The sequence below is a fragment of the Bubalus kerabau genome, chromosome X (assembly GCF_029407905.1).
Source record: "Bubalus kerabau isolate K-KA32 ecotype Philippines breed swamp buffalo chromosome X, PCC_UOA_SB_1v2, whole genome shotgun sequence".
NCBI classification, from domain to species: domain Eukaryota; kingdom Metazoa; phylum Chordata; class Mammalia; order Artiodactyla; family Bovidae; genus Bubalus; species Bubalus kerabau.
The window spans coordinates 142,899,551-142,912,421 of NC_073647.1; the positions used below are offsets into that span (position 1 = coordinate 142,899,551).

Here is a 12,871-nt window from a genome sequence, read left to right on the forward strand (position 1 = left end):
GGCCAGCACTCTGAGGTGTGTTATATGTTTCTGGATAAACAATGGGGTCTTGAGGGCTTTGTTGCCTGATGATATTGGACCCTGATTTATGGAGATGATCCACTTGGCCTGTTCTCTTTCAGCGCATCAGTCCCCTTCTACTTTTCTGGCCTTCTCCAGCTGCATCTGGAGTGAAGGGATTGCATTGTACTTGAGCTCTGAAGCCCATGTGCTCCATGCTTGTTCTCACACCCTCTCATCTTACCTGTCTCTTTGTTAACAGAGAGGCAATAATAACTTCTGAGTCACCATCAGCAGTGTGTTTTTTTTATAATGAAGCCATTATATTCTTTTGTTAAGAATTGAGTGAACTCACCAATGAAAACCTGTGTGACTGAAAAACAAATGTACACTGTGTGACCACTGACTTAAGTCTTTTAAATATTTTACTGACAAGAATAACTCAATAAATAACTCAATCCAGCAGTTGAATGGAAACATCTTCAAAAGTACTGAGGAAGAAAGAGAAATATGATTTTAATTTGGAAAAAAGAAGCTATATATAGAAAGAGAATCGCATAATGCTTCTATAGTACAACAGTTTGGTTCAGAGAACATAGGAAGAAACACAGATTTTTAATGAACACTTTGGAATTAAAAAAAAATATTTCAAAGTGATGTCAGCTCTTATTTCTGATTTGTTGCTTTCCGAGACTGTTCTACTAATATTGTTTTGCTCAGACATTGCTGTGGTTTTGATAAATTGCTAATACTGGTTATTGATGTATCTGCCTTCCATAGAGAAAATCTTTCCATAGCATATTACTGAATTCATAGTGTTTTTTTTTCCCCTGAAGTCCATTGCATTCTTTCTGTGCCTGTATTGCCTGTCTTTGGTTTGGTATTGCTTTTTTGCAAACTCTAAATCCATTAGGTGGGCTTTGAGGTCTCTGTCTTATTTCTGAGCCTTCCATTTACATATCACTGCTCTGGTATCAGTTTGGGACATTGACATTAACAGAGAGAAAAACCTGTTTCTACTGGGGTTTTTCCATATTCCACCCTATCTTTGCTGGATATTGACTCTTTGTCCCTGCCTGGATAGTAGCTGGCAAGTTTCATTACCATCATTGTACATTTTACAGAGGTGCACTGGGCAGTGGGGTGGGGGGAGTGGAGGGCGTTCCCTCTATAGAGATACGAATTCAGTTTTTGGAAGCAGGCTTGTAGTGGGCTCTGTGCTATTTCTTTGAAGTTGAAAATCTTGAAGGTTGTGTTTCAGGAAATATATTTTAAAGGACATAACACTTGAATTTTGTAAAATCTTTCTCTGACTAAAGAGACTCAAACACAATCCCAGACTTTTTATAATGTAGTTCAATTTAGAGAAATATTTGAAATTTCTACTCTGTCCAGTATTGGGCACCTAGTAGATGGTTTCTAAGTATTCGTGGAATGAATGAGGGCAGGCCACTGTGCTAGATGCTCTGGAGAATCCCCAAGCAAATGAAAGTAGTCTCCACTTGGTCAGGCCCCCGGCGACGGAGGAGGTAGATGTGGACCCAAATAAGGACAGTTCTAGGCCTGCTCCAAAGAGAGAGCCGCTCACCTTGAGCTACTTGTCCCTCAGAACTCAGCTCAGCTGGCATCCTCTCCAGAACCAGCCAGATTGGAATTTGCCCCCTTCGCTGTGCTCACAGAACATACTTGTGTCAGTCCTTCCTTCATCAAACACCCGTAGAGCACCTACTCTGTGTCCACTGCTCTTATCAGTCCTTGTGGAGCTTGCCTGAGAGTAAACAGCAAATGTAATATCAGGTGGTGATAAATTCTGTGAAGAAAAATGAGCCTTGGTCAGATGGCAGAGAATGGCAGAGGGGAGTAGTCAGGAAAGACTGCTCCAAGGAGGTGACATTGGAGCAGAGCACCCTGCATGAGGTGAGGGAGCAGGATGAACTGACATGTGCCTCAGTGCACTTGATTTCCTGCTTGGCTGCCGAGAGGGCAGGGGCTGACTCAGTTTATTGTTGCACAATCTGGGCTCAATATGAGTCTGTGGATGCTTAGCTGGCGGTGGGGGGAGGTGGATCTGGAGGGCAGAGTGGTCTGAGTAGGTATGGGCAGTGCTGGGGCCAGACCTACCCAAGGACTCAGGCCTTTTGGATCCTCAATCCTTCTGGAACATTCATCAGTTTATTCTCTCACTGAGCAGTTTCTTAAACATTCTGTTTTCTGGGCTGCATGCCTCACTTGGGGAATTTTTAAAGGTTGAGGGATAATGGTTTCTGTACCATGCTGCACAGGATTCCTACCACTTTCAACACATTGATAGACTAGCTTTAATTTTCAGAGCCCTATACATGCCATCTCTTGCACAGGCAGGAGAAAGAGCACACACTACCGCAGCTGGACTTCCTGTGCACAAGGTGCCCTGGTGATAAAGATTGCTCAGGCACCTCCAAATCAGAACTACCAAGTCAAGACATCTAAGGAATAGCAAACATTTCTTGATTTTAAAATGTTCAGAAAGAAAGTTGTTTCTACCAGGGAAGAAAAGTAGTGAGTGAACTACAGTGGGTATGGGCTAGGTCTGAGACATATGGAAAGCCAAGTAGACTGCAAGTAAATTCTGAAAATCCAACCAAACTACAGCAGTGAAGAAGAGTGGATTTCAGCTGCCCACAAGCAGTGGGTAGATTTCAGGTATGCAGTGTAGAGCAGAAGAAGGAAGTTGTAGAAGAATGTCAGCAGTGATTCCATGTATCCTGAGTTCCCAGATGTTCACAACCAGTGTGTTTTTAGAAATATAAATGTGGTAAAATTATTTTTAGAAAAACTAAGAAAATGGCAAACATGAAATGCAGAGTGATGATGACCTTTGAGGAGGAAGTGGAGGTGGGGTCAGGAAGGGACATGTGGCAGATCCTGGCCTATTATGGCTTCTTCTTGCACTAGTTGGTGTGTGTGTGAACGTTTGTTATATCATTCTTCATACGTTTTTTATTTTATAAATAATCTTTCGCATACTCAATACTGAAGAAAGATGAAAAAGAAACACTTGATTTTTTTAAAATGGTATCACACAAAATAAACCCCAACCACATGGGCATTTTCAGCTTTCCCTTTGTGTAGACCAAGCGTGTGCTCTTTAAAGCACACTGGAAGTGACATGGCTTTGAATAGGATGGGATAGGGGCTAGTCAATCACCATGAACACTCATCCAGAAATGCAGAAGGGACTTGTGATGAATGGCTCTGTCAGTGCGTTGTTCTCCTCCCAGATCTGTTTTTGCTGTTCAGTTGCTAAGTCGTTTCCGACTCCTTGCAACCCCATGGACTGCAGCATGCCAGGCTCCCCTGCCCTTCACTGTCTCCCTGAGTTTGCTCAAACTCATGTCCATTGAATTGGTGATGCCATCGAACCATCTCATTCTCTGTTGCCCCCTTCTTCTCCTGCCCTCAATCTTTCCCAGCATCAGGATCTTTTCCAATGAGTTGGCTCTTCGCAGCAGATGGCCAAAATATTGGAGCTTCAGCATCAGTCCTTCCAATGAATATTCAGGGTTGATTTCCTTTAGGATTGACTGGTTGGATCTTCTTGCTGTCCAAGGGACTCTTAAGCACCACAATTCGAAAACATCAGTTCTTCAGCATTCAACCTTCTTTATGGTACAACTCTCACATCCTTTCATGACTACTGGAAAAACCAGAGCTTTGACTATACAGATCTTTAGACAAAGTGATGTCTCTGCTTTTTAATACACTGTCTAGGTTTGTCATAGCTTTCCTTCCAAGGAGCAAGTGTCTCTTAATTTCATGGCTGCAGTCACCGTCCACAGTGATTTTGGAGCCCAAGAAAATAAAGTCTGTCACTGTTTCTACTTTTTCACCCATCTATTTGCCATGAAGTGATGGGACTGGATGCCATGATCTTAGTTTTCTTAACGTTGAGTTTTAAGCCAACTTTTTCACTCTCCTCTTTCACTCTCATCAAGAGACTCTTTCGTTCCTCTTCACTTTCTGCCATTAGAGTGGTATCATCTGCATATCTGATGTTGTTGATATTTCTCTGAACAATCTTAATTCCACCTTTGGATTCATCCCAGATCTGAACAGTTAAATCACTGTAGGGTAGCTGTGCATATTAATAGCATTGCTCTTTTAAGTGTTTAAGTTTATTTTCATTGTTGATTGGCATTGTCGGGTACTTGTATGGTTTTAGAAAACTAGCTTCAGCAACACTCTTAAAGATGTGGATGGAGCATAGATTGCCTCTTATAACCTAGAGAAAGGAAATTGAGTGTGACCAAGTGGATTTACCCAGTCTGTCTTGCCTCTGCCTCTGCTGGTTGGTGCTGTTTGTACTCCTAGTTCTTCTGTGTGAAATACTCTCTAATGGTTTCAGATTCTTAGAAATGTATTCCAAATTGGTTTGGTCATTGTGATGGGAAACGTATCCATTATCCCTTGCTGCTGTGACAAACTCTCTAAAACCTAGTGGCATAAAACAATAATTTGTTATTAATTCTCACAGCTCTGTGACTTGGGCTTACCGGGAGGGTCTTAGGGTCTTTTATGTGGTGGTTCTGTGGATTAACATGGACTCACTGGAAGGTTCTCACCCTGGGGGTCTTCTGTGCAATTATGGTTCACTGTCAACTGGTGCTACAGTTACAACCTAAGGTCCAAGATGGCCTATTAAGGATTTTGGCCCATAAACCCCAGTTAAGGCCTGTGCCTTGAATTGGCACAGCATTCCTTCTCTGCTGTGTTTTCTTGGTCAAAGCAGTGGAAACACCTCAGATTCAATGGAATGGAAAAATAAACTTGAAAAGATCATGTGAGGTGGAAGAAGATATTATTGGGGCCATCTTTGGAAAATTTAATCTGCCAAAGATAATGACTTTCAGAGACAGCTTGCCTGAGATCAATTTTGTATCAGGAACCTAAGTTAATTTCATTTTATCATGCATTAGAAACAAAACTGAGAGTCCATATGAGGGAAGGAATTAAGGCAAGTTGTCTGATGGCCCAAAATAAGCACCTCCCTTTAGAATCACAGGCTCCTGGAGCCAACCTGTCTATGTCTTTCATGGTTGAGGGCATTTAATTAGTCACTGCCGAGCGCCATTTGCATAGGCTTCTTTGGTAGATGTGTGGCAGCATTGCCCTGCCCAAGTGAGTATCTACAGTGGACCAGGGCTCCCTGCAGTGATGGTTTAACTATTGTGTGTGTTACCACCGTCCTTCTCAGATACACTTACATTCTTTCCTGAAATTTTTCTTGAAAAGGATAATTGAAAATGTTAAGTTATACCCCCTCCTCACAGCCATAATTATATACTCACCCAGTCCTAGTCCTGTATTTGTCAGTCTTAGTAGAGGACAATTTGAGTTTAGACCAATTTTAAAAACCTTTTTATTTTGAAATCACTTCAATCCTATAGAAGAATTGCAAGAATAGAATAAAGAACTCCTGTATACCTTTCATCCTGTTAGCATGTAGCTGCACAGATTTCATCATTCCCATCCCCTACTCACTCTCATGCAGTCTTCATAGATACACATTTTCTGAGAACCAATCGAGAGTCATTTGCAGACATCCTGACCCTTTATCCCTAAGAATGAAGATATTCTCTTGTGTGACCACAATATAGTTGTGAAAAGTTAGGAAAGTTAACATTTGACATGATGTTGTTAGTTTCCAGACTGTAATCTTTGCCTGCTGTCCCAGTGAGATCCTCTACAACATCTTTTTTCTGGTCCAGAATCCAACCCAGGGTCCCACATTGCATTTAGTTGTCTTGCCACCTCAGTCTCCATTAACTTGCAATAGTTCTTCAGCCTTTCTTAATGACCCTGACATTTGTAAAGAGCACAGACCAGTGGGGTTTTTTTTTTAGCACTGTCCTTCATTTTGAGTTGGTTTGCTGTTTCCTCGTGGTTAGACTCAGATTATACATTGGGGGCAGGAGTCTCGTGGAAGGGATATTGGTTCCTTCTCAGTGCATCGTGTCAGGAGGCTATGATGTCAGGAGGCCATGTTTCATTACTGGTGATGATAGCTGTGATCACTGAGTTGAGGTGGTATACACAGCTTTCTCTGGTATAAAATCGCTCATTTTTCCCTCTAGAAAGTAGTAAAATGTGATTGACAAATAGACTTGTCAGCATGTTGATCAAGTTGTGCTGATGAGGCAACAGACCCCTCCCATCCTGTGGGTGGGCTGTGTTTACTTGGCCTGGAGTCAAGTGGCTTGGGAGAAAAATAGAACTAGATTCCAAGATGTGGAGGAAAAAAAGCCCTTTGGGTTTATGCTTTGCAGTAAACTCACGTTCAGAAGCGTGACAACCCTCTCCTGAGAGTCTTCTTGCTGCTCTGCTTACAGAGGTGTTTGTTTATATTTCCTACCAGTCACGGAACCTCAAAAGGTTATATAATCCTGCCTTGTGCATCAAAGAGGCCTATCTCTGTTAATCCAACAAAATTTGTGAATTCCTTTTGTTAAGTTTTTAATCACTGGAGATATTGAGCTTTTAAAAATTGAAGTGGAAAAACTATTTTAAAAAGCAAGATGAAAAATCTAGTGATTTGGCTCTCTCATCTCTTTATACTTCTTGGGAAAGGTCATTTAAGCATTTAGGATTGGGGTTTTTTTAATCTAAAATATGGTTAATAGTAATTTCCTATGTACCTCACTGGGTTATCGTGGTAATCAAATAGACCCTTATGAAACAGATGAGAAGGTACTTTAGAATAAAACTATGAAAGCACAGTGAGTTCCCTGATTAATTTGTGTTTAATTTCTTTCATCAGCCAAGATATCTATTTCTAGGAAACTGGGAAAACAAGAGCTTTGCTACACTTGGTTTGGCTTGCAGTAAGTGGTGTGAGCAGGGGGCCAGAGAGCCTCGGGGCCTGGCAGACCAGCATCACCTGGTGTAAGATGCCCACGTTCAGCAACTCTTGCAGGGCTGGCAGGGTACTGCATCCATGTAGGAAGTAGTGAGGCAGGATGAGCAGGAAACTCTACAGATTTGGAAATAAAATAGGGAACTTCTAAGATTGTATTCTGTAGTTTGGTCATTTGGTATTTTTAAAAAAGGCAATGACTTACTTACTGTTCTCTTATTTGAAGCTCATGTTTGTATGTATACACAAGTGTGTGTGTGTGTGTGTGCATGTGTGTTCTAAATTACTATATTTTTTTATTGGGCAAGGGCTGGGTTAGGGGAATATAACTAGATTCCTTAATATTTTTATCCCAAATTATTCCTTAATAGTTTTATCCCAAATAATTCACCCTTACTTCTCAGGTAGCAATTATTTTTAGATGTGTGCTCATGGACAATTGGCCCACTTTTATTTATAATAGAGCCTTAGAGTCTGTGGTGTGAACAGAACATACGTGTGACTGTTCTCTTAAAGCAAGTTGAAGCAAGGCTGCTCAGAGCTGAGTAGGTCTGAGGCTGTCAGAACCTCTCCTACCCAGGCGAGGCCAGCCTTTCCCCTTGATATTATAGTCCTGCCCTGCATGTCCCTCTTACAGGCTCTGAGCACACTGACTGAGGGGAGGGCATGACTTCAATGGGCTCCCTTCCCTTCTGAGCGTGAGCCATTTAGACCAGGCCATGGGATCATGTTGGGATCCAGATGCTGGCTTTCTGCTGCTAAGGTGGGACTATAGAATGAATTGGGCCTGTAGCCATTTCAAGCCTGTTACCCACTCCTCCCTGAGTCCAGCCCTGGAAACCCTCCTGGTGGAAGTGGGGTCTGCAGAAGAGCTCCTCACATGTCTGCACATGTGCGACAGGTACTTGCACTAGGACCCCAGGGAGCCCATGTCTCAGGCACCCCTGAGGGAAGTGCAGATGTGTGCTTGCTGCAAGCAGGTCCCTTAGACAATTATAATGGACTGGGCGGTGGGCACCCGGTACCTTTGCTCTGTCTCATCCAGCAGAGAGGTCATGCTTCACTCCTGGGGGAGGAGGATGAGGGCCAGGAAAAAGAGCAGATGGCTTTTTGCCAATCCTTTCAGTAGCAGACATTCCTAATTGATGAGTCAAGTTAGGAATGCTTATGGGAGGAGGACATGTTTCTGTCTGCGTCATCTGCCATAAAACAGCAGCCTTCCTATGGCCGGCCTCTCCAAATCCCACATCCAGGGGTAACTCTTTATACTGTTGACTGCCCAGCAGTGGTTGCACCAGAGCTGCACAGAACATGCGCTTGACATTCCAGGGAGTAAGTGGCCTGTTTTGATCTTCTCAGTGTATAGGACCAGCCCCCTCAAGACCCCCTCCTGGTGGTTATAGGATCATTGCATCCCTAGATGACAGTATGAAAGGAGGGCATTGTTGAGCACATCTCCTGCCATACGGTTATACAGGCTGTTTGAGTCTAAACATAGGTTTTCGCAGCTAATTGGAAAATGATGCTTAATGGAACATTGTCATCATGAGGTAGCAGGGCCTGTGGTTTCCCTCATTATGCTTCCTCCTGCTTTTGGTTTGTTCTCATCTGTAAAGATAACTCAGATTTTATTTTATCATATATTAACACCAATATCTGACAGCTATTGTGTGCTTACTCTGTGCCCCTTCTAAAATGAACATCTGGGGATCATGGTGACCCCAAACTCCAGCTTAGCCATACTGCAAACAGGGAATGGGGCCAAGTTGAAAGAAGTGGAGTCAGGAAGTCAAAGGTTCAGACCACAGTTCAATGGCTTATTTAACCTCTCTAAGCCCAGCTTCCTCCTCCTTAAAGTGACCGTAATAATAGTACCTGTTCTCCATAGTGGCTGCACTAGTTTGCATTCCCACCAACAGTGTAAGAGGGTTCCCTTTTCTCCACACCCTCTCCAGCATTTATTACTTGTAGACTTTTGGATTGCAGCCATTCTGACTGGTGTGAAATGGTACCTCATAGTGGTTTTGATTTGCATTTCTCTGATAATGAGTGATGTTGAGCATCTTTTCATGTGTTTGTTAGCCATCTTTATGTCTTCTTTGGAGAAATGTCTATTTAGTTCTTTGGCCCATTTTTTGATTGGGTCATTTATTTTTCTGGAGTTGAGCTGTAGGAGTTGCTTGTATATTCTCGAGATTAGTTGTTTGTCAGTTGCTTCATTTGCTATTATCTTCTCCCATTCTGAAGGCTGTCTTTTCACCTTGCTAATAGTTTCCTTTGATGTGCAGAAGCTTTTAAGGTTAATTAGGTCCCATTTGTTTATTTTTGCTTTTATTTCCAATATTCTGGGAGGTGGGTCATAGAGGATCCTGCTGTGATGTATGTCAGAGAGTGCAGCAATCCCACTGCTGGGCATACACACTGAGAAAACCAGAAGGGAAAGAGACACGAGTACCCCAATGTTCATCGCAGCACTGTTTATAATAGCCAGGACATGGAAGCAACCTAGATGTCCATCAGCAGATGAATGGATAAGAAAGCTGTGGTACATATACACAATGGAGTATTATTCAGCCATTAAAAAGAATACATTTGAATCAGTTCTAATGAGGTGGATGAAACTGGAGCCTATTATACAGAGTGAAGTAAGCCAGAAAGAAAAACACCAATACAGTATACTAACGCATATATATGGAATTTAGAAAGATGGTAACAATAACCCTGTGTACGAGACAGCAAAAGAGACACTGATGTATAGAACAGTCTTATGGACTCTGTGGGAGAGGGAGAGGGTGGGAAGATTTGGGAGAATGGCATTGAAACATGTAAATATCATGTATGAAATGAGTTGCCAGTCCAGGTTCGATGCACGATACTGGATGCTTGGGGCTGGTGCACTGGGACGACCCAGAGGGATGGAATAGGGAGGGAGGAGGGAGGAGGGTTCAGGATGGGGAACACATGTAAACCTGTGGCGGATTCATTTTGATATTTGGCAAATCTAATACAGTTATGTAAAGTTTAAAAATAAAATAAAATTAAAAAAAAAAAAAAAAATAGTACCTGTGTCATAACTGGTTATTGAGAACTAAAAGACAGACATATATACACATACATACACAAATACACTTAGCTCGGGGGCTGGTGTGCAGACAGCACTCAGGAAGCATGAACAGAGTTTTGGAAGGTGTTAGAGGAAGCCTGAGTTCCACATTATTGGAGGGGTGGTCCAGGTACAACTCTGTCTGAACACTGGAGGCACTAAGAATTCCCTCTCCAGCCAAGGCCCTTTAGGAAGCTCATTGGTGGGCCTTGGAGGCGTGGGGATTAGGACACCACCCCTCCAACCAGAGCAGCACCACTTTCATCTGCTTTATACACATAGAAGGTATGTGGGGGGTGCTGTATGTATGTCTTACCTCAGTGGTTCTTTGCTGGGGGTGATCTTACTCCTGAGGGGACATTTGATGATGTCTGCAGACATTTTTGATTGTCACAACCTCTGGAGGGGGAGTGGTGGAGATTGCTGCTGACATCTAGTGAGTTGAGACCAGGGATGCTGCTAAACAGTGCTCAGAATAGCCCCACAGAAAGAAAGATCTAGCCCAAATGTCATGGCAGGGTTGAGAAACCCTGGTACATATGCATATTTATATGGAGGGGGCAAGAGGATTCTTTACCTGGCTTTTATTTGGTTGGTGTCTAGGAACAGAATTAGAAAATCAGGGGTATCTAGAGCATGTGGAAAGAAACACCTGGTTGTCAAGAGATGCCCTGGAAATGGTGGGGCCTGAGTCAGCTGAGCCCCAGGACTGAGGCAGGACAGTCTGCAGAGGGGAAGCACCATCCAAGGTGTCAGGGGGTTCTGGGTGGCTCCACACTTAACGGGATGGTGGCACAAGGGAAGTTGCTGTGGCTAGTATGAAGTGATCCTTCCTGGTCTCACACTGGTCCAGCTAGGGAGCGGACTGCCGGGGAGGGGTGTACAGTTCACCATGGAAGTGGGATCTGGATGGATTCCATATCTGTAAAATGGTTGATGCTGAAACATCTGAATTTTAAAAATCCAGGTCACTTTTAAGTCATATTCTTTGGGTCACTGTGTGGCCCTCAGCCTGGCACGGACTGAGAAAAAGTGTTCTCTTCAACAGCCAGAGTTTGCCTTTTACCATGAGAGCATCAGTTGAAAACTGGCCTGCATCTTTTCCAGTGCACATACCACTTGAGGATTATTTTCCAGCTCAAGACCAAGTTTAATATTGATCCGATCTTATTTTTTCCTTACCACCAGTATCTGATTAGGTAACTCTTTATGTCTCTGGTGAGAAATTGGCCTTTAATATTATGTTGACTTGCCATTTTTATAGGTCACAATGGTTGACAGTTAGCAGTTTCATATTGTTCAACCTGCTACAGGATTGAGAGTGACAATTTGTAATTTGTCAGCCGAGTACTTTATGTTCTTCCTAAAAGTACTCTGTACAAATGTCACCCCAGTATGTGTGAACTTCTGGGTATACTCAGCAACTGAATCTAGGCTGTTACCCATGTCATCAGCAACCAGAGCTCACCAGGAGCCAGACTCAGCTAGGACACATGTAATGGACCTATTTCCAACAGATGTAAGGCAAGGTCCTATATTTTAGCAAAACTGTATTTCCCTGGATGGACATGGGCTTGTTCTTACATTTTGCATCTTCCCAGTAACTGGAGAGAGTCTTTTAAACCTTGAGAACCTTGAAAAAGACACCCCCTCTCCCCACATCTTCACTGACTTTGTTCCTCAGAACTTGAAAAGGAACTAGATGTCAGTTATACCTCAGCAAAGGTGATTTTTTTTTTTCACTGTATGATTCCGCTTATGTGAGGTATATGGAATAGTCAAATCCTTGGAGACAGAAAGTGTAAAGTGGTTTCCCAGGGGCTGGAGAGAGGTGAGAATGTGGAGTTAGTGTTTAAAAAGTACAGCATTTTGGAGGTGAACAGTGGAGGGATGGTTGCACTATAGTGTGAATTGACTTAATGCCACTGAACTGTACACTTTAAAGTGGTTAAGATGGTACAGTTCATGTTGTGTGTATTTTGCCATAATTAGAAAAAAATAAGACTGGGCTCGTTCATTGCCGTATGCTGAAGCCAGATCCAACCTTGGTGTTCATCTAAAAAAAGGAGGTGGGGAAATTCCTAACACTTTACTCTCATGTTGTCATCAAACTTAAGTGAAATCAGGACATGATGTCATCAGCTGAGCTTCCTAAAACATGGTCCCTTCCGTAGGGGATGTCTTGTAAGTACCATACATTCCTGTTAGGGTGATAGTACTTCAGGGACTGCTGAGTGTGTGCTCCTCCTTACATTTGTCCCTCTTGAAGGATGAAATTGTTCAGCTTTTTGGAGCCAGATGTCTTCGGAACAGAGGGTTCTGTGGTCAGGCCCAGTAATCATCTTATGCCGTGGTTTTGGTTTTCCAGGGCAACTTCAAAAGCATATCCGCAGTCTCCAAAGAACACAAAGCCGCCATACCCAGGATCTCCGGTGAAGTACCGCCTCCCCAGCTTTTCTGGCCAGGAGACACCCAAGAAGAAAGCAGACAAAGAGAAGAGCAACAAGGAGAAGGAAGGCACCCTGCCTCAGCAGGCAGCCAGCTCACCCAAGGAGGAGGCCCCAGAGAAGCACGTGGCAGACAGGCAGGCCACCGAGAAGCACGAGAAGCATGAGGCCACGGCAGGGAAGGCCAAGGGTGGCAGAGGTAGGCCCTCCTTGCCCATCTGGTTCTGCCACTGAGTCCATCCCCACAGGAGCCTCGGGTTTGGGGGAAAGACGGGGATTTTCCCCAGAGACGACTCCATGCCCTGGTGCTGCTTTCTCAGCTGGCACATTGCCCAGTCCTTCCCCTTGCTCTCCTGAGTGTCTCCTGGCAGAGGAGACCGAGGGACTGGCACTGCTTCTGGCTGTGGAAGCCCTGGGGGGTGCTGAGCT

At 43.5% G+C, this 12,871-nt stretch overlaps 1 protein-coding gene across 5 annotated transcripts in view; it reads left to right on the plus strand.

The window, feature by feature from the left end:
* The window catches only part of MAP7D2 (MAP7 domain containing 2), a 102,026-nt gene that overhangs the window by 70,531 nt on the left and 18,624 nt on the right, over positions 1 to 12,871 (plus strand). For all 5 annotated transcript variants that reach the window (XM_055564360.1, XM_055564357.1, XM_055564356.1 and 2 more), the window contains one exon: positions 12,364 to 12,641. In XM_055564360.1, coding sequence (XP_055420335.1) covers positions 12,364 to 12,641 — 278 coding nt within the window. The remainder of the gene's footprint in view (positions 1 to 12,363; positions 12,642 to 12,871) is intronic.